This window comes from Nerophis ophidion, linkage group LG06, assembly GCF_033978795.1.
Source record: "Nerophis ophidion isolate RoL-2023_Sa linkage group LG06, RoL_Noph_v1.0, whole genome shotgun sequence".
In the NCBI taxonomy this organism is placed as follows: Eukaryota; Metazoa; Chordata; class Actinopteri; order Syngnathiformes; family Syngnathidae; genus Nerophis; species Nerophis ophidion.
Genome location: NC_084616.1, coordinates 6,757,208 through 6,778,257, shown reverse-complemented (window position 1 = coordinate 6,778,257; position 21,050 = coordinate 6,757,208). Strand labels below are relative to the sequence as shown.

The following is a 21,050-nucleotide window of genomic DNA, read 5'->3' as shown; positions in this document are numbered from 1 at the left end:
AGTTTGTTACCACTGAAATTCCTCGTGTAGACAAGATCAATTGTACATGGTAGTAAAGTAGAATGTTGCCATATACCAGACTACTGCAAATACACAATACTACACTACTACAATACTACACTACTGCAATACACAATACTACACTACTGCAATACACAATACTACACTACTGCAATACACAATACTACACTACTGCAATACACAATACTACACTACTACAATACACAATACTACACTACTGCAATACACATTCACAAGCAACTACCAGACAAAGACACCTTTTTGTTGCAGACATGTTCCTTTATTAATTAGAGAGATTATCATTGAGATCTCAATCATGAGTGTGACTGGAAGTTGGCTTTGAGAACTGATGAAGAAAAGAAGACTTGAGTAAACCCAGAAGTACAACGACACCGCTAAAGTTGGACATTATCTGAGTATAGTCCTCCTGATTAGCAGTATACGTTGCAACAGAAGAGACGCTGCTGATTAGTGGCTGTCACAGAAGAAGGTATCTCTGATGCAGACAGAGGACTGCTCGAAGGTGCAGTCTTTGTCGAAAAAAGTTCCGTCTGTGCAAAAAAAAAAATAAAAGAAAGAATGAATTTTGATACAGCATTCAATTAATTAGCAAGTTTGATGGAGGGTGAAACTCATACCAGCCACCGAGAGCTCAACACAGGCGCCATCGAAGTCAGGCTGGTTTTCGGCAAAATTATCAAACTCAAAGTCTGTGCCGTCAGTCCAAAGAAAGTCTCCCTTCTGGAAAACCAGATTCGATTAGTCACTTCCTTGTATAACAAGACAACATGTTACAATATCATGAAATAACTGATGATGTTTGAGGTCAAACTTGATTCTGAGCTAAGAGTTTGGAGACTCCAGTGAGGGTTGGACTCCGCCAAGGCTGTCCTTTGTCACCGATTCTGTTCATAACTTTTATGGACAGAATTTCTAGGCGCAGTCAAGGCGTTGAGGGGTTCCGGTTTGGTGACCGCAGGATTAAGTCTCTGCTTTTCGCAGATGATGTGGTCCTGATGGCTTCATCCGACCGGGGATCTTCAGCTCTCACTGGATCGGTTCGCAGCCGAGTGTGAAGCGACCGGAATGAGAATCAGCACCTCCAAGTCCGAGTCCATGGTTCTTGCCCGGAAAAGGGTGGAGTGCCATCTCCGGGTTGGGGAGGAGACCCTGCCCCAAGTGGAGGAGTTCAAGTACCTAGGAGTCTTGTTCACGAGTGGGGGAAGAGTGGATCGTGAGATCGACAGGCGGATCGGTGCGGCGTCTTCAGTAATGCGGACGTTGTACCGATCCGTTGTGGTGAAGAAGGAGCTGAGCCGGAAGGCAAAGCTCTCAATTTACCGGTCGATCTACGTTCCCATCCTCACCTATGGTCATGAGCTTTGGGTCATGACCGAAAGGATAAGATCACGGGTACAAGCGGCCGAAATGAGTTTCCTCCGCCCTTAGAGATAGGGTGAGAAGCTCTGCCATCCGGGAGGAACTCAAAGTAAAGCCGCTGCTCCTTCACATGGAGAGGAGCCAGATGAGGTGGTTCGGGCATCTGGTCAGGATGCCACCCGAACGCCTCCCTAGGGAGGTGTTTAGGGCACGTCCAACCGGTAGGAGGCCACGGGGAAGACCCAGGACACGTTGGGAAGACTATGTCTCCCGGCTGGCCTGGGAACGCCTCGGGATCCCCCGGGAAGATCTAGACAAAGTGGCTGGGGAGAGGGAAGTCTGGGTTTCCCTGCTTAGGCTGCTGCCCCCGCGACCCGACCTCGGATAAACAGAAGAAGATGGATGGATGGATGAAGTTTGGAGACCAAAATCAGCTGGTTGTAGAAAAATATTGAAAATGATCCTGACAGAAAAGTGTCTTTCTTGGAAAACTTTGACCAAAGTCCTTCCAGTGGCGATGTAACAAATGCCGACTTCTAAGTAGAGCTTGAGTGTACTGAACATTCTAGTCCACCTAGTTCTCCTGCTATGCACCCAACTCGACACCGCCTTCCTTTAAGATGATGAGAAGATTCAGCCGGGAGGACAGATGAAGGTTTCTATCATTTCACAAGTCAACATTCCTACTGGTAAAGTTTACCTCAATGGCATCATGTAGTCCAATCCAGGTGAAGGCCACACCCCCTTCTTTAGCCAGTGCGACAACGACCAGATTGTCCACATAACTGGTGATGGAGACCAGATTCCCACCAAGAACGTTGCAAACGCTCTAAATGGAAGAAACAAACAATAATAACAATGCAATGGTTCCAATAGCAGCAGCAAACTGGTTTAGAGCCGCATCGCAACCACAGACTGAAAATATTCCACACCTCTGCATCTGCAAAAGTTCGGAGGTCATCTTGGAAGACGTAACAGTGATCGTCCAACTGAGTCCAGCCCTCAGGACAGCAACCATCTGCAACACGTGTTTTACTCTTAGTAGCAAAACATTGTTCACTCACAAAGTGTCAATACGAGACAACTACCAACCTTTGTTCTTACCGGTAGGCAAGGACCACTGGGAAGAAGAAAATCACTTTTTAAAATCAAGACACAACCGACTACCGTGACTGAGAATTGACTAGTTTTTATATCCAAACGATATTTCAACTTACTGCTCCAGTCATCAGTCCGGCGATCCCACAAAGGAGGAAGAAGGCGCTTGGAGTGAATGCCATCTGTGCAATGATAGACCGATGCTGTCCTTTCAAAATAAAGGTAGGATGTCAAAGTTGTGTCGCGTTACCTTTGAAGTAGTGCTGCTCTGTGCTGAGGACAACAAAAATACGTCCTTTTATATGCTGGCTGGACAGCGCTGGAATGTGGAATATGTCACTCATATTAGTGTCACATGACGCATTGGAAATTTTTCTTTGAAAAAGTCTCAACTGAAAAGAAATGAATGTAGGACAGAGGGGTTCTGGCGGGACATCAGCTGATCCAAGCTGGTCAAAGGTGTGAGGGAACAAGAAGAAGAAAGAGTTGAAGACTAAGTAGGCCACCACTATTCATGGATACACACCGTTTGCCTGGGTGTGTCAATGAGGTGGTTTGCTTTAATTAGTTGCAGAAATGCCAATTTGGAACAATCACACTCAGGGTAAGTCGGGGTCAGCAGGACCAACCCAACTGCTTCCATGGCGCACCAGATTTATGTCAAATGATGAAAATATCAACACTTCCAATTCCAATCCCATTTACCCAAACTCCTGCAAAGTCTGGACTCTCTTGGGAACAATGAACCATCTCCTCAAACGTATGGACAGTCCCATCCACAACTTCATTTCTGGCAGTTCCATCGACAAGAGCGGTGTCAGCCATAAATGCCTTAGGAGGGTTTTCTTTCTCTTCTTTTCTTTGACCTGAATTCCTTTCCTCGTTGGGTAAAACGTGGCTATAAAATACTCTTTAGTCCCATTTGCCTTGAAGAAATAAATACAATAATTGGGGTATTTCTTACCTTTCTGTATGACCTTTCATCTCCGTAATATCGCTAAATTTCGCTCCATTTTGTCCACTAAAGACGGCGAAATCATTATCCATGCGTTTGTTACGCCTCGTCTCGATTACTGTAACGTATTATTTTGAGGTCTCCCCATGTCTAGCATTAAAAGATTACAGTTGGTACAAAATGCGGCTGCTAGACTTTTGACAAGAACAAGAAAGTTTGATCACATTACGCCTGTACTGTATATACCTTTATATACATATATACATACATATATACCTATACTGTATATACCTTTATATACATATATACATACATATATACCTATACTGGCTCACCTGCACTGGCTTCCTGTGCACTTAAGATGTGACTTTAAGGTTTTACTACTTACGTATAAAATACTACACGGTCTAACTCCAGCCTATCTTGCCGATTGTATTGTACCATATGTCCCGGCAAGAAATCTGCGTTCAAAAGACTCCGGCTTATTAGTGATTCCTAGAGCCCAAAAAAAGTCTGCGGGCTATGGAGCGTTTTCCGTTCGGGCTCCAGTACTCTGGAATGCCCTCCCGGTAACAGTTCAAGATGCTACCTCAGTAGAAGCATTTAAGTCTCACCTTAAAACTCATCTGTATACTCTAGCCTTTAAATAGACCTCCTTTTTAGACCAGTTGATCTGCCGCTTCTTTTCTTTCTCCTATGTCCCCCCCCCCTCCCTTGTGGAGGGGGTCCGGTCCGATGACCATGGATGAAGTACTGGCTGTCCAGAGTCGAGACCCAGGATGGACCGCTCGCCTGTGTAACGGTTGGGGACATCTCTACGCTGCTGATCCGCCTCCGCTTGAGATGGTCTCCTGTGGACGGGACTCTCGCTGCTGTCTTGGATCCGCTTTGAACTGAACTCTCGCGGCTGTGTTGGAGCCACTATGGATTGAACTTTCACAGTATCATGTTAGACCCGCTCGACATCCATTGCTTTCGGTCCCCTAGAGGGGGGGGGTTGCCCACATCTGAGGTCCTCTCCAAGGTTTCTCATAGTCAGGATTGTCACTGGCGTCCCACTGGATGTGAATTCTCCCTGCCCACTGGGTGTGAGTTTTCCTTGCCCTTTTGTGGGTTCTTCCGAGGATGTCGTAGTCGTAATGATTTGTGCAGTCCTTTGAGACATTTGTGATTTGGGGCTATATAAATAAACATTGATTGATTGATTGATTGATTGATTGATTGATTGTGATGTAGTGATTGGAGCACATGCATGAAGTTTGCTTCTTTTATGAATACATTATGTCTCTTCTGAAAATCTGAGTGTGACGGCCTCCCAGGACACTTGACACATGACGCGTCGTAGCAGGTTTGATTTACTTTTATTGGTTGGCACAAACTTTCTTCGAGCCAGTCGGGTGCGCCGAATTCTAGTGCGCCGGTCCTGCTTCCCGGTCGCGCTGCACATTTCGGTGCTCGCCTGCTGCGTCGGTGGCGGGGACTCATCTTGCCGTGGTTTCCTCATCTCTCTCCCTCGATCGTGCCCCCTTCGCCGCTCTTATATTCTAGGAGCAGACGCACCGATTGTGAGCAGGTGTGTGTCTTACGCACCTGACTCAGATTGCCGTTCTTGTGCCGCTCCGCGTGCGTCACGCCTCTCCTCGCCGCCTCCTGGCCTCCATTCTAGTCTAGAACGCGTGCGTCTCTCCACAGTGAGCAATCAAAAGTATACATACAGCAATGTTAATATTCGCTTTCATGTTCTTTGGAAAGTTTCCCCGCGATAAGGCGCTTTTGGTAGCCATCCACAAGCTTCTGCTTACATTTTTCACCACTCCTCTTGACAAAATCGGTGCAGTTCAGCTAAATTTGTTGGTTTTCTGACATGGACTTGTTTCTTTAGCATTGTCCTCGTGTTTAAGTCAGGACTTTGGGAAGGCCATTCCAAAACCTTCATTCTAGCCTGATTCAGCCATTCCTTTTAATCAATCAATCAATCAATGTTTATTTATATAGCCCTAAATCACAAATGTCTCAAAGGACTGCACAAATCATTACGACTACAACATCCTCGGAAGAACCCACAAAAGGGCAAGGAAAACTCACACCCAGTGGGCAGGGAGAATTCACATCCAGTGGGACGCCAGTGACAATGCTGACTATGAGAAACCTTGGAGAGGACCTCAGATGTGGGCAACCCCCCCACCCCCCTCTAGGGGACCGAAAGCAATGGATGTCGAGCGGGTCTAACATGATACTGTGAAAGTTCAATCCATAGTGGCTCCAACACAGCCGCAAGAGTTCAGTTCAAAGCGGATCCAAGACAGCAGCGAGAGGAAACCATCCCAAGCGGAGGCGGATCAGCAGCGTAGAGATGTCCCCAACCCATACACAGGCGAGTGGTCCATCCTGGGTCTCGACTCTGGACAGCCAGTACTTCATCCATGGTCATCGGGCCGGACCCCCTCCACAAGGGAGGGGGGGACATAGGAGAAAAAAAAAAAAGAAGCGGCAGATCAACTGGTCTAAAAAGGAGGTCTATTTAAAGGCTAGAGTATACAGATGAGTTTTAAGGTGAGACTTAAATGCTTCTACTGAGGTAGCATCTCGAACTGTTACCGGGAGGGCATTCCAGAGTACTGGAGCCCGAACGGAAAACGCTCTATAGCCCGCAGACTTTTTTTGGGCTTTAGGAATCACTAAAAATCACCTTTACCACTTTTGAGGTGTGTTTGGGGTCATTGTCCTGTTGGAACACCCAACCTCCGGGCTGGTGATTTTAGCTTGTCCTTAACAATTTGGAACTAATCCTCTATCATTGTCTCATTTAAAGCAGCAGTTCCATTGGCAGCAAACCAGGCCCAGAGCATAATACTACCACCACCATGCTGATATTGCTGGGTATTGTGGCTAAAACAGCTCCAACTTTGTTTCATCTGACATCACATGGATGCGCTAACTAAATACAGAGTCTCGGAAAACTGGCGTGCACAAGCGATCCCTCAGAAAGCTGGCGTGCACATCACTTGTGCACGCCAGCTTTCCGAGACTCTTATTTTGTTAGCGCAGGCAGCATGAAGCAGGGCTTTTATTGTGAAGATAGGAAACGTGCAGTCGGCCTTTAGAGTTTTGACGGAAGGGACGGCGCGAAAGTCTGTTGAAATAAAAAGTGTTTCTCGCCTTCCTCTCTGTCATTTTTTCATAATAATGAACTGGCAGCAGCCAGCGTCATCTCACAAGACCCTCGGGTGCCGTGAATGTCAATCAAGCAAGCTACGGAATTTGCCGCCAATGTTTTTCTTGTAAAGTGTATGGAAGCTGGATGAATTAGATGCCAAAAACCAACCACTTTCATGTGGTATTGTACAGAAAGGACAACTTTTTTTTCTCCTCCATTTGAAAATGTGGGCGTTATCATCATTACTGTCTGATTCCAATCAATGCAAGTCATCAGAATCAGGTAATACACCAACTTATATTCTTGTCTTTGTGAAAGAAAGACATCTATATGTGTTACACATGCTTGTATTATCATTAAACACATTTAACTTGTTTACAAAAATGTCTCTTTCATAAATAAATAAATATAAATGATATATATAAATGAGGTAGATCCCCTCGAGTTGGTCGATTGAAAAGTAGCTCGCCTGCAGAAAAAGTGTGGGGCACCCCCGCTCTATACTGATCAATGTACTTCAGAAGTCAGAAACTAGTCCAGACAAAGATATGTTTTTGATGCAGGGATGTTCATTTATTTAGAGATGATCTTTGAAGTTTGTGAAGGAAGAGGAAACAAAGACTTGATAAGTAAACCCAGAGATGTAGAGACACCAGTAATAGAGTCATTGTCAATAAGGAAAGACACGGTCATAGAAGATCTGAAGGCTGACTAGTGGCTGCCACAGCACTGTGCATCTCTGACGCAAACGTATGGCTCCTCGTTTTCGCAGTCCTGAACAAACCATTTACCTGGACAAAAAAAAAATACCGTTTTAAGAATGTCATTACACCCTCAAGTAAACAGGATTCACTGATTATACTCATACCAGCTGCATAAATGCCCACGCAGGCACCAAAATGATCCGGCTGTCGCTTGGGAAACTTGAGAAAATCAACGATTGAGCCGTCAGTCCACTGATAGTCTCCGTCCTGGAAGACAGTCACATTTGAACGAGTCACTCCGAAAGACAAGTCATTAAAGATCTTGATGATGTTAACTACTACCATACCAACTTTTTATTCTAAACAACCAGAGTTGATCAACATAATCAATCAATCAATCAATCAATGTTTACTTATATAGCCCTAAATCACTAGTGTCTCAAAGGGCTGCACAAACCACCACGACATCCTCGGTAGACCCACATAAGCGCAAGGAAAACTCACACCCAGTGGGACATCGGTGACGATAATGACTATGAGAACATGATACTGTGATACTGATGATACTGATGACTATGAGAACATGATACTGTGAAAGATCAATCCATAATGGATCCAACACAGCCGCGAGAGTCCAGTCCAAAGCGGATCCAACACAGCAGCGAGAGTCCCGTTCACAGCGGAGCCAGCAGGAAACCATCCCAAGCGGAGGCTGATCAGCAGCGCAGAGATGTCCCCGGCCGATACACAGGCGAGCAGTACATGGCCACCGGATCGGACCGGACTCCCTCCACAAAGGAGAGTGGGACATAGAAGAAAAAGAAAAGAAACGGCAGATCAACTGGTCTAAAAAGGGAGTCTATTTAAAGGCTAGAGTATACAAATGAGTTTTAAGGTGAGACTTAAATGCTTCTACTGAGGTGGCATCTCGAACTGTTACCGGGAGGGCATTCCAGAGTACTGGAGCCCGAAATGAAAAAGCTCTACAGCCCGCAGACTTTTTTTGGGCTTTGGGAATCACTAATAAGCCGGAGTCCTTTGAACGCAGATTTCTTGCTGGGACATTTAAAAACATAAATAGTTGTTCACCACAAACGAGTGCAGAGCATCAAAGTAAAGGCATCAAACTCAATTCGAACAAGAAGTAAAATATAAATTTAGGAATAAAAAGACCATCATAAAGTTTGAGCTGAAGTTTGAGGCCCTACCAGATTATTAGATATGAGTGTGGAGGAAAAAGAATGGCGGTCAATGAAATAATCATGATTCATTCCAGCCGTGGATTTCTGTACAAACTTTAACTGAAGTGGATGTGTGGCAAATATCAACTAGAGGATTATTTTTGATGTGCAAACAAATATTTCCACTGAGTACAAGACAACTTTGCCACTGCTACAGGTTTTACCGCAGAAGGATCATGGAGTCCAATCCAGGCAAACTTTGCATCCGCTTCGTCAAGCAGTCCGCGAACCACCTGATTTTCCAGGTAACTGTGAATAGAGACCAGATGGCCACCGAGAGTGCTGCATACAAGCTGACGGGATAAACAGAGTGGACATACCGTGTGAGACCACATGAATCGTAACCCCCCCAACTACCGTGCAAGATCCTCGCATACCTCTGCAAATTTGAACGTCTTGGGCTGTTTGAGGCTGTAACAGTGGTCGTTGAACTGAGTCCAGCCCTTGGGACAGCAGCCGGCTGTAAAACATTTGTTGAATTAAGAATTCGAAAAAGTGTCACTAAGTCACGGCTACCTACCATAATCATAAAGGTTGGACGGAGACCACTGCGAGGAAGAAAAACACTTTGTTCAAAACACACTGCCAGACACTTAAGAAATACGAAGAACTCGGTACATGGGACAGCGTTTTAAATATATCCGGACTTACACCTGCGGTCAACACTCCACTGATCCCACAAAGGAGGACGAATACACTGAGAGAAAATGCCATCTGTGCAACGGTAACAAAATAAAATGATTTTCAAAAACATCAGAAAGTGAGGAAAGTCGAATGCAAAGTGGTGTGTTACCTTTGCAGTGGTGATGCTTGATGCTCTGAAGAAGCAGGAGCCATCCTTTTTATACCCTATCTTGACAGCCCTCCACTATTGACCGTATTCATGCAACATGACACATCACAACAACACTGCTGGGTTGAATACTTTCTGGGAACGTCTGTGTGGGACTGATTTCTTTAGAAGGAGTCACACAGGCAACCGGGGCGCTGGCTGGGAATCGGCCTACGCAGAGGCAAGTTTGTAAAAGGTGTGAGGAAACAAAGTAACAAAAACAATGAGTTAGCGACTAAACAGGCCACACGGATTGAATGTTTAGCTGGGTGTGTTACTAATTAGGACAATTACATGTCTCTTGTTTGATTTAATTGGTTAAAAAAGGCCAACTTTAGACAATCGGAATCAGTGAAGTTGGGGTTAAGGGGTACAACCTAACATCTTTGGATCCATGTGAACTACTTCAATCAATAAATGTTTACTTCCATCCATCATCTTCCGCTTATCCGAGGTCGGGTCGCGGGGGCAGCAGCCTAAACAGGGAAGCCCAGACTTCCCTCTCCCCAGCCACTTCGTCCAGCTCTTCCCGGGGGATCCCGAGGCGTTCCCGGGCCAGCCGGGAGACATAGTCTTCCCAACGTGTCCTGGGTCTTCCCCGTGGCCTCCTGCCGACTGGACGTGCCCTAAACACCTCCCTAGGGAGGCGTTCAGGTGGCATCCTGACCAGATGCCCGAACCACCTCATCTGGCTCCTCTCGATGTGAAGGAGCAGCGGCTTTACTTTGAGTTCCTCCCGGATGGCAGAGCTTCTCACCCTATCTCTAAGGGAGAGGAAACTCATTTGGGCCGCTTGTACCCGTGATCTTATCCTTTCGCTCATGACCCAAAGCTCATGACCATAGGTGAGGATGGGAACGTAGATCAACCGGTAAATTGAGAGCTTTGCCTTCCGGCTTAGCTCCTTATTCCCCACAACGGATCGATACAACGTTCGCATTAGTGAAGACGCCGCAGTCGATCTCACCATCCACTCTTCCCCCACTCGTGAACAAGACTCCTAGGTACTTGAACTCCTCCACTTGGGGCAGGGTCTCCTCCCCAACCCGGAGATGGCACTCCACCTTTTTCCGGGCGAGAACCATGGACTCGGACTTGGAGGTGCTGATTCTCATTCCGGTCGCTTCACACTCGGCTGCCAACCGATCCAGTGAGAGCTGAAGATCCCGGCCACATGAAGCCATCAGGACCACATCATCTGCAAAAAGCAGAGACCTAATCCCGCGGCCACCAAACCGGAACCCCTCAAAGCCTTGACTGCGCCTAGAGATTCTGTCCATAAAAGTTATGAACAGAATCGGTGACAAAGGACAGCCTTGGCGGAGTCCAACCCTCACTGGAAACGTGTCTGACTTACTGCCAGCAATGCGGACCAAGCTCTGACACTGATCGTACAGGGAGTGGACCGCCACAATGTTTACTTATATAGCCCTAAATCACTAGTGTCTCAAAGGGCTGCACAAACCACTACGACATCCTCGGTAGGCCCACATAAGGGCAAGGAAAACTCACACCCAGTGGGACGTCGGTGACAATGATGACTATGAGAACCTTGGAGAGGAGGAAAGCAATGGATGTCGAGCGGGTCTAACATGATACTGTGAAAGTTCAATCCATAATGGATCCAACACAGTCGCGAGAGTCCAGTCCAAAGCGGGTCCAACACAGCAGCGAGAGTCCCGTTCACAGCGGAGCCAGCAGGAAACCATCCCAAGCGGAGGCGGGATGTCCCCAGCCGATACACAGGCAAGCAGTACATGGCCACCGGATCGGACCGGACCCCCTCCACAAGGGAGAGTGGGACATAGGAGAAAAAGAAAAGAAACGGCAGATCAACTGGTCTAAAAAGGAGGTCTATTTAAAGGCTAGAGTATACAGATGAGTTTTAAGGTGAGACTTAAATGCTTCTACTGAGGTGGCATCTCGAACTGTTACCGGGAGGGCATTCCAGAGTACTGGAGCCCGAACGGAAAACGCTCTATAGCCTGCAGACTTTTTTTGGGCTTTGGGAATCACTAATAAGCCGGAGTCCTTTGAACGCAGATTTCTTGCCGGGACATATGGTTAAAATACAATCGGCAACTTGTGTCTGTTGGTATCTCACCTTTCTTAAAATCATTCGTAGCCCACCAGGTAATATCTTGCTTGGAACTCAACAGCGAGGGCAAACGATTGCTATTTTGTATTTCTTCTGCTTGAGGTTATCGAGCCAACAGAGTTCTTTTTCTTACCAAACCTCTTGTTGACACTCTTGTAATCCAGTCAAGGAGAGGTTTGCCTGGAGAGGACTGTTTCTATGACAGGTGTCTTTTTTCAATATGAGTTGAATTTCAAAGTGTAGAAAACAGCATAAAGTGATATAAATAGACCAGGGGTCGGCAACCTTTACCACTCAAACAGCCATAATAAGACTCCGGCTTATTAATGATTCCTCGAGCCCAAAAAAAGTCTGCGGGCTATAGAGCGTTTTCCGTACGGGCTCCAGTACTCTGGAATGCCCTCCCGGTAACAGTTTGAGATGCCACCTCAGTAGAAACATTTAAGTCTCACCTTAAAACTCATCTGTATACTCTAGCCTTTAAATAGACCTCCTTTTTAGACCAGTTGATCTGCCGCTTCTTTTCTTTCTCCTATGGAGGGGGGGACATAGGACAAAGAAAGCGTTACTAAAACGGCCTTCTTTCATCTCCGTGATATCGCTAAAATTCGCTCCATTTTGTCCACTAAAGACGCCGAGATCATTATCCATGCGTTTGTTACGTCTCGTCTCGATTACTGTAACGTATTATTTTGGGGTCTCCCCATGTCTAGCATTAAAAGATTACAGTTGGTACAAAATGCTGCTGCTAGACTTTTGACAAGAACAAGAAAGTTTGATCACATTACGCCTATACTGTATATACCTTTATATACATATATACATACATATATACCTATACTGTATATACCTTTATATACATACTGTATATACATACATATATACCTATACTGTATATACCTTTATATACATATATACATACATATATACCTATACTGTATATACCTTTATATACATATATACATACATATATACCTATACTGTATATACCTTTATATACATATATACATACATATATACCTATACTGGCTCACCTGCACTGGTTTCCTGTGCACTTAAGATGTGACTTTAAGGTTTTACTACTCACGTATAAAATACTACACGGTCTAGCTCCATCCTATCTTGCCGATTGTATTGTACCATATGTCCCGGCAAGAAATCTGCGTTCAAAAGACTCCGGCTTATTAGTGATTCCTAGAGCCCAAAAAAAGTCTGCGGGCTATAGAGCGTTTTCCGTTCGGGCTCCAGTACTCTGGAATGCCCTCCCGGTAACAGTTCGAGATGCTACCTCAGTAGAAGCATTTAAGTCTCACCTTAAAACTCATCTGTATACTCTAGCCTTTAAATAGACCTCCTTTTTAGACCAGTTGATCTGCCGCTTCTTTTCTTTCTCCTATGTCCCCCCCTCCCTTGTGGAGGGGGTCCGGTCCGATGACCATGGATGAAGTACTGGCTGTCCAGAGTCGAGACCCAGGATGGACCGCTCGCCTGTATCGGTTGGGGACATCTCTACGCTGCTGATCAGCCTCCGCTTGAGATGGTTTCCTGTGGACGGGACTCTCGCTGCTGTCTTGGATCCGCTTTGAACTGAACTCTCGCGGCTGTGTTGGAGCCACTATGGATTGAACTTTCACAGTATCATGTTAGACCCGCTCGACATCCATTGCTTTCGGTCCCCTAGAGGGGGGGGGGTTGCCCACATCTGAGGTCCTCTCCAAGGTTTCTCATAGTCAACATTGTCACTGGCGTCCCACTGGATGTGAATTCTCCCTGCCCACTGGGTGTGAGTTTTCCTTGCCCTTTTGTGGGTTCTTCCGAGGATGTTGTAGTCGTAATGATTTGTGAGACATTTGTGATTTGGGGCTATATAAATAAACATTGATTGATTGATTGATTTTGACCCGTTTCACAAATTAAAGAAGACAAAGAGAGCTGCAATCATTCTCGCCAATATCTGCTATAACGGTAATAAGGGTGTGCCATGAAGCCATTGCCTTTGACGCCTTCTACAAGATGTACAGACATCTTGCCAGTACAGTAACATGTTGTACGTGGCCTCCGCAGATACACGTACACAACTGCAAGGCATACTGGGTTAAATAACTTTAACACTCTTATTAATATGCACCACACTTTCCGCACTGTAACACATTAGAAACGCAACATAACAATTACCCAGAATGCTATGCATCCATGACTCTTCCAGGCTATATTATACACCGTGCGTCGGTTGAGGTGGGCGGGGGTGCTGAATATAGTCAGGAATAGACATGGATGCAAAGGATTCTGGGTATTTGTTGTGTTGCGTTTATGTTGTGTTACTGTGAGGATGTTCTCCTGAAATGTGTTTGTCATTCTTGTTTGGTGTGGGTTCACAGTATGGTGCATATTAGTAAGAGTGGTAAAGTTATTTATATTACAACCGTCTGTGTACTCTGTGTCACCCAGTGTGCTTTGCAGTCGTGTACGTGTATCTACGGAAGCCACATACAAATCGAAGAATGTTGATCCTGGGTGATGTCCGGAAGAGGCTCTGAGAACCGGAATCCCCACCCCGGGGTCGGCGATTGTGCAGCTGAGCCACATCAGAGTGGTCAAAGAGCCTCATGCGGGCTGCCGACCCCTGATATAGACAGACAACTATTTAGCAAGTCTATTCTGTTTGTGTAAAATGACACTTTTGCTGAAGCTCTGAAATCAGCAGCAGAGGTCACGTAGACACCGGGGCGGCGGCTGGGATTCGTCATGAGATGAAACAAGCCGGTGAAATGTGTGAGGGAACTTAAGGTAAAATCACAAAGAGTTGAAAATTAAGTTTGCAGAGGTCGGTTGAGCATTTGCTTGGGTGTGTGATTAATTACGACAATTACGTTTTTGTTGATTGTTTTAATTAGTTGCTGAAATGCCAACTTTTAACATTAGGGAAGTTGCCCAACTGTTCTGAACTTGTATGAACTAGTCGCACATAAAACAAATCAAACAAAAGAATGAACTCTAATATACAATAAACGATGTTTCTCAACATTTTCAGTGAAGTATCCCCTTCTGCAACATTGTTTTCAGCCAAGTACGAGTGTCGCACAGATCGATAATGAAATATTGATCCAGACAATACCAGGTCTTTATGCGCTCATATTGATTGTAAGATCAAAATATGGATACTTTTGATACTTTACTAGTGGGGTCGATCGCGAGCTACCAGTCGACCGCGGGGGGTGTGTCAGTCCATCTCCAGCCAGGCTTTTAAAAAAAATAGACCTAAAAATGAGTGATCATCAATCTTCACCAAGACGTCACTTAAATGACATTCACGGTACCGGAGGGTCTTGTGAGATGACGCTGGCTGCTGCAAGATCATTATTATTAAAAATATGACCGAAAGGAAGGCGAGAAACACTTTTCATTTCAACAGACTCTCGCGCCGTACCTTCCGTCAAAACTCTAAAGGCCGACTGCACATTTCCTATCTTCACAATAAAAGCCCTGCTTCATGCTGCCTGCGCTAACTAAATACAGAGTCTCGGAAAACTGGCGTGCACAAGCGATCCGAGACTCTTATTTTGTTAGCGCAGGCAGCATGAAGCAGGGCTTTTATTGTGAAGATAGGAAATGGGCAGTCGGCCTTTAGAGTTTTGACGGAAGGGACGGCGCGAAAGTCTGTTGAAATAAAAAGTGTTTCTCGCCTTCCTCTCTGTCATTTTTTCATAATAATGAACTGGCAGCAGCCAGCGTCATCTCACAAGACCCTCGGGTGCCGTGAATGTCAATCAAGCAAGCTACGGAATTTGCCGCCAATGTTTTTCTTGTAAAGTGTATGGAAGCTGGATGAATTAGATGCCAAAAACCAACCACTTTCATGTGGTATTGTACAGAAAGGACAACTTTTTTTTCTCCTCCATTTGAAAATGTGGGCGTTATCATCATTACTGTCTGATTCCAATCAATGCAAGTCATCAGAATCAGGTAATACACCAACTTATATTCTTGTCTTGGTGAAAGAAAGACATCTATATGTGTTACACATGCTTGTATTATCATTAAACACATTTAACTTGTTTACAAAAATGTCTCTTTCATAAATAAATAACTATAAATTATAAATATAAATGAGGTAGATCCCCTCGAGTTGGTCAATTGAAAAGTAGCTCGCCTGCAGAAAAAGTGTGGGCACCCCTGCTTTAGATTGTACCGTGTCATGTTTGTGTGTCCTCAATTACTCTGCTTAATGCTATTCTTAATGTTGCTGGGTCAGGTTTGGTTTTGGCATTTGATTGCATTATTATTATTATTACGTATTGTTTTGTGGGATTGATTAATAAATTCATTAAAAAACAAAAGAAAAAAACAATGCAGAGTTGGCATCACTATTGATGTTGTACCAATCTTGTGCTTTATACTTTTCTCAGAAAATATACCCGAAGTTCTCTACTTTGGGCGGGATCACATCCAGGGCATTGGACGTCATACTTTTCCAGGCAGTAACCTTGATCTCAAATTTTGAGCTAATTTCTATCATGCCCTTAGGTGTACTGGAGAGGAGGCTACACCGGATAGTCGAACCTCGGATTCAGGAGGAACAGTGTGGTTTTCGTCCTGGTCGTGGAACTGTGGACCAGCTCTATACTCTGGGCAGGGTTCTTGAGGGTGCATGGGAGTTTGCCCAACCAGTCTACATGTGCTTTGTGGACTTGGAGAAGGCATTCGACCGTGTCCCTCGGGAAGTCCTGTGGGGAGTGCTCAGAGAGTATGGGGTATCGGACTGTCTTATTATGGCAGTCCGATCCCTGTATGATCAGTGCCAGAGCTTGGTCCGCATTGCCGGCAGTAAGTCAAACACGTTTCCAGTGAAGGTTGGACTCCTTTGTCACCGATTCTGTTCATAACTTTTATGGACAGAATTTCTAGGCGCAGTCAAGGCGTTGAGGGGTTCCGGTTTGGGTGACCGCAGGATTAGGTCTCTGCTTTTTGCAGATGATGTGGTCCTGATGGCTTCATCTGACCTGGATCTTCAGCTCTCACTGGATCGGTTTGCAGCCGAGTGTGAAGCGACCGGAATGAGAATCAGCACCTCCAAGTCCGAGTCCATGGTTCTCGCCCTGAAAAGGGTGGAATGCCATCTCCGGGTTGGGGAGGAGACCCTGCCCCAAGTGGAGGAGTTCAAGTACCTAGGAGTCTTGTTCACGAGTGGGGGATAGAGTGGATCGTGAGATCGACAGGCGGATCGGTGCGGCGTCTTCAGTAATGCGGACGTTGTATCGATCCGTTGTGGTGAAGAAGGAGCTGAGCCGGAAGGCAAAGCTCTCAATTTACCGGTCGATCTACGTTCCCATCCTCACCTATGGTCATGAGCTTTGGGTCATGACCGAAAGGATAAGATCGCGGGTACAAGCGGCCGAAATGAGTTTGGGTCTCTCCCTTAGAGATAGGGTGAGAAGCTCTGCCATCCGGGAGGAACTCAAAGTAAAGCCGCTGCTCCTCCACATGGAGAGGAGCCAGATGAGGTGGTTTGGGCATCTGGTCAGGATGCCACCCGAACGCCTCCCTAGGGAGGTGTTTAGGGCACGTCCAACGGGTAGGAGGCCACGGGGAAGACCCAGGACACGTTGGGAAGACTATGTCTCCCGGCTGGCCTGGGAACGCCTCGGGATCACCCGGGAAGAGCTAGACGAAGTGGCTGGGGAGAGGGAAGTCTGGGCTTCCCTGCTTAGGCTGCTGCCCCCGCAACCCGACCTCCGATAAGCGGAAGAAGATGGATGGATGGATGGCCCTTATTCAGCTGAAAACTGAATAAGACGCTGCTGATCCGGCAGACCCTTCTCCTCCAATCCAAAGGCATTGCCTCCGATCTTCACGAGATGCTGTGTCATGTCAACCCAGACTGCATCCGGGGCCTTTATTAGTTTCGGGCAGGTCTTGCAAACCCCCCTGGATCCTCCCAGCCAACTTTTTAACCACCTCAGCAGTCTCACCCCAGAAATGGGAGAGTCCAATGTAGGCTGTACTTCCTCACTGCAAGACATGTGGAGATATCCAACAGGTCTTTGAAGTATTACCTCCACCTTCACCTTAAAATGTCTTAAGTAGTAAACAAGCTCACTTTAAATTGTTTTAAAACTTAAGCAACCTGTGTTGACTGCGAACCTTTAGAGTAGCCACTGCTTTATTCGGGAAAAGAACGCTAGATGTTCTTCACCCAACCTCACATTCCCTTCTTCATGAAGGAACAGTGTTATAATGACAGTTTGTTGTTCTTAGTGTGCAAGGTGGACAAACTGTAGAAGACAAGTTGTGTCGCTGGTGTGTCTTGAGCGAGGAGAAGCATGGTTGCTAGTATGTAAACATTGCTGGGATTGAGGATTTTTCTTAAGGTTGCTAATCACGTTTAAAAATACCATCAGAGTCTGTCGGGGCGCTACAATATAAGGCCCCCGACGATCTATTACACTGTCGTTGTAAGTCCAAGTGCTGCCACCAGGGGGCGTGAAGGAGCCACGTAGGACAGCAGTAAACAGATTGGGCCTTTAATCTGCATGTTTTAATTATATAAACCAGGCCTGGGCAACGATTAAAAATTGTAATCGAAGTTAATCGCACTATTTCTCCGATCAATCGCGATTAACTGCATTGTATACGCAAAGCCCAATAATGAATTCAAAAGTAGTGTGTAGTGCACCTTTATTGGAATATTCTCCCACATGAACAAAAGCGCCAAAACATTTGTTGTGCAAACACAATTTAAATCAGTCCTTGTTAAACAGTAGCAGTTAAATAGCATATTTGATGAAAATAATACCCAGATTTTTTACCGAGTCACCTTGTTTTATTATTTGGTTGTCAAATGTTAAAGTTGTATTATTAAATAGAGGTCGGTGTCTAGCAGGACCGATAATCAGCATTTCCGTTTTTTTGGCGTTAAGTTGCAAAAAGTTAGCGGACATCCATTGTTTAATTTCATGAAGACACGCTTCCAGCTGACTACAGTCCGGCGTGTTGGTCAACTTTAGGAGCATGTAGAGTTGGGTGTCATCAGCATAGCAGTGAAAGCTAACACCGTATTTGCGTATGATATCAAATGTACAATGATGTCAGAGAGTAAAGTTTAATACGATTGCTGCGTTCTGGTCGCGACGTCGCGGATGTCGTGTTTTCCAGGATGCGGAGGGACAGGCAGGAAGTGCTGTACAGGTAACACGAGTCTTTTTAATTCTCAAGCAAGGCAGAAATACAAAGAGAGACCATGCAGCTGGGAAAAGCGCACGGTAGCTCAAGGCAAACTTAGCATAGCATAATAAACTAAGACGGAAATAGAGGTAGGGGCATAAAGCAAACAAGGAAGGTGAAAGTAGTAATGAAGTGAATTGAAGTGAATTATATTTATATAGCGCTTTTCTCTAGTGACTCAAAGCGCTTTACATAGTGAAACCCAATATCTAAGTTACATTTAAACCAGTGTGGGTGGCACTGGGAGCAGGTGGGTAAAGTGTCTTGCCCAAGGACACAACGGCATTGACTAGGATGGCGGTAGCGGGAATCGAACCTGCAACCCTCAAGTTGCTGGCACGGCCGCTCTACCAACCGAGCTAAACCGCCCCAATGAGTAAACAACAAAGCGGAGAACTGCAACCTTAGGCAGGGTGACACCCAGATATAAAGCGCTCTGACTAGCGTTTGGAAGCAGGTGAGCCCCCTGTTTGCTAATCAGAGGCAGGTGAACTTCATCAGCGCTCAAGGTAACCAGAAAGTTAACAAAGGAAAGAGCGCTGGTAGAAAAATAAACCTCAAATAATAGAAAAAAGTACAACCAACACAAAACAAGACCATGAATTAACTTAAACAAGTTGAAAAACTTATTGGGGTGTTACCATTTAGTGGTCAATTGTACGGAATATGTACTGAACGGTGCAATCTACTAATAAAAGTATCAATCAATCAAATACATGACCTGCAGGGCAGGCATATTTCCTGACTATATACTATTTTTCTTTCTTTGGATGGTCAATACACGCTCTGGGTTTGAAAATGAATACTGAAGAAGCAACGTCAGGTTCCGATATTTATTAAGAAGAGAGATGATCTTTGAGGTTTCAGATGTGTCGGAAAGTCCATCCATCCATCCATCTTCTTCCGCTTATCCGAGGTCGGGTCGCGGGGGCAGCAGCCTAAGCAGGGAAGCCCAGACTTCCCTCTCCCCAGCCACCTCGTCTAGCTCTTCCCGGGGGATCCCGAGGCGTTCCCAGGCCAGCCGGGAGACATAGTCTTCCCAACGTGTCCTGGGTCTTCCCCGTGGCCTCCTACCGGCTGGACGTGCCCTAAACACCTCCCTAGGGAGGCGTTCGGGTGGCATCCTGACCAGATGCCCGAACCACCTCATCTGGCTCCTCTCGATGTGGAGGAGCAGCGGCTTTACTTTGAGTTCCTCCCGGATGGCAGAGCTTCTCACCCTATCTCTAAGGGAGAGACCCAAACTCATTTGGGCCGCTTGTACCCGTGATCTTATCCTTTCGGTCATGACCCAAAGCTCATGACCATAGGTGAGGATGGGAACATAGGTCGACCGGTAAATTGAGAGCTTTGCCTTCCGGCTCAGCTCCTTCTTCACCACAACGGATCGGTACAACGTCCGCATTACTGAAGACGCCGCAGTCAATCTCACGATCCACTCTTCCCCCACTCGTGAACAAGACTCCTAGGTACTTGAACTCCTCCACTTGGGGCAGGGTCTCCTCCCCAACCCGGAGATGGCACTCCACCCTTTTCCGGGCGAGAACCATGGACTCGGACTTGGAGGTGCTGATTCTCATTCCGGACGCTTCACACTCGGCTGTTGGAAAGTTCCCTATGAAAATTGAACAAAGTAGAAGAAGAAGGCAAATAAGAATTGTTAGTCAACCCAGAGATACAAAGACGCTACTAAGGTTTGATATTGTCTGAGTAGATTCAGCACGATTGGAAAAAAGACAGTTAAAGATATTTCGGCCAGAGGGCTAATTAGTGTCCACCACAGTAGAAAGTGTCTCTGATGCAAACATATGTTTTTTCCAAGTTGCAGTCTTCATCCCAAAAAAAGTCCCATCTGTGAGGGAAACATATCATAAATGATGATACATTCAAGGATTTTCGGGTCTCCCCATGTCTAGCATTAAAAGATTACAGTTGGTACAAAATGCGGCTGCTAGACTTTTGACAAGAACAAGAAAGTTTGATCATATTACGCCTATACTGTATATACCTTTATGTACATATATACATACATATATACCTATACTGTATATACCTTTATATACATATATACATACATATATTCCTATACTGTATATACCTTTATATACATATATACATACATATATACCTATATTGTATATACCTTTATATACATATATACATACATATATACCTATACTGGCTCACCAGCACTGGCTTCCTGTGCACTTAAGATGTGACTGTAAGGTTTTACTAATTACGTATAAAATACTACACGGTTTAGCTCCAGCCTATCTTGCCGATTGTATTGTACCATATGTCCCGGCAAGAAATTTGCGTTCAAAGGACTCCGGCTTATTAGTG

General features: G+C 45.5%; 2 protein-coding genes across 3 annotated transcripts; both read right to left on the bottom strand.

Annotated features, from left to right (window-relative positions):
• Window positions 1-279: 279 nt before the first annotated feature.
• LOC133554111 (lithostathine-1-like) lies at window positions 280-2,790 on the bottom strand. 2 transcript variants are annotated; one of them, XM_061902519.1, is made up of 6 exons: window positions 2,619-2,790; window positions 2,494-2,521; window positions 2,334-2,419; window positions 2,102-2,230; window positions 660-762; window positions 280-572 (listed from the first exon to the last, which is right to left on the bottom strand). In XM_061902519.1, the coding sequence occupies exons 1-6, from the start codon at window positions 2,679-2,681 to the stop codon at window positions 490-492; spliced, it is 492 nt and encodes a 163-aa protein (XP_061758503.1). In that variant the 5' UTR covers window positions 2,682-2,790; the 3' UTR covers window positions 280-489. The 2 variants fall into 2 exon arrangements, with proteins under 2 accessions (XP_061758503.1, XP_061758504.1); XM_061902520.1 differs by having other exon boundaries at window positions 2,506-2,521.
• A 4,370-nt stretch (window positions 2,791-7,160) lies between these two features.
• On the bottom strand, window positions 7,161-9,343 carry LOC133554112 (C-type lectin Cal-like). The gene is made up of 6 exons (XM_061902521.1): window positions 9,208-9,343; window positions 9,077-9,104; window positions 8,934-9,016; window positions 8,721-8,849; window positions 7,480-7,582; window positions 7,161-7,402 (listed from the first exon to the last, which is right to left on the bottom strand). The coding sequence occupies exons 1-6, from the start codon at window positions 9,268-9,270 to the stop codon at window positions 7,323-7,325; spliced, it is 486 nt and encodes a 161-aa protein (XP_061758505.1). The 5' UTR covers window positions 9,271-9,343; the 3' UTR covers window positions 7,161-7,322.
• Window positions 9,344-21,050: the final 11,707 nt, after the last annotated feature.

What these genes read in the sequence shown, in the direction of transcription:
- LOC133554111 (XM_061902519.1), bottom strand. Translation starts at nt 2,681, where the DNA reads ATGGCATTCACTCCAAGCGCCTTCTTCCTCCTTTGTGGGATCGCCGGA. An exon ending in GAACTTTTGCAGATGCAGAG is followed by an intron (nt 2,231 to 2,333) that starts GTGTGGAATATT and finishes TCTTCCATTTAG; the next exon opens with AGCGTTTGCAACGTTCTTGG. An exon ending in TGTTGAGCTCTCGGTGGCTG is followed by an intron (nt 573 to 659) that starts GTATGAGTTTCA and finishes TTTTTTGCACAG; the next exon opens with ACGGAACTTTTTTCGACAAA.
- LOC133554112 (XM_061902521.1), bottom strand. Translation starts at nt 9,270, where the DNA reads ATGGCATTTTCTCTCAGTGTATTCGTCCTCCTTTGTGGGATCAGTGGA. An exon ending in GTGGAGTGTTGACCGCAGGT is followed by an intron (nt 9,105 to 9,207) that starts GTAAGTCCGGAT and finishes TCTTCCTCGCAG; the next exon opens with TGGTCTCCGTCCAACCTTTA. An exon ending in AGACGTTCAAATTTGCAGAG is followed by an intron (nt 8,850 to 8,933) that starts GTATGCGAGGAT and finishes TTATCCCGTCAG; the next exon opens with CTTGTATGCAGCACTCTCGG.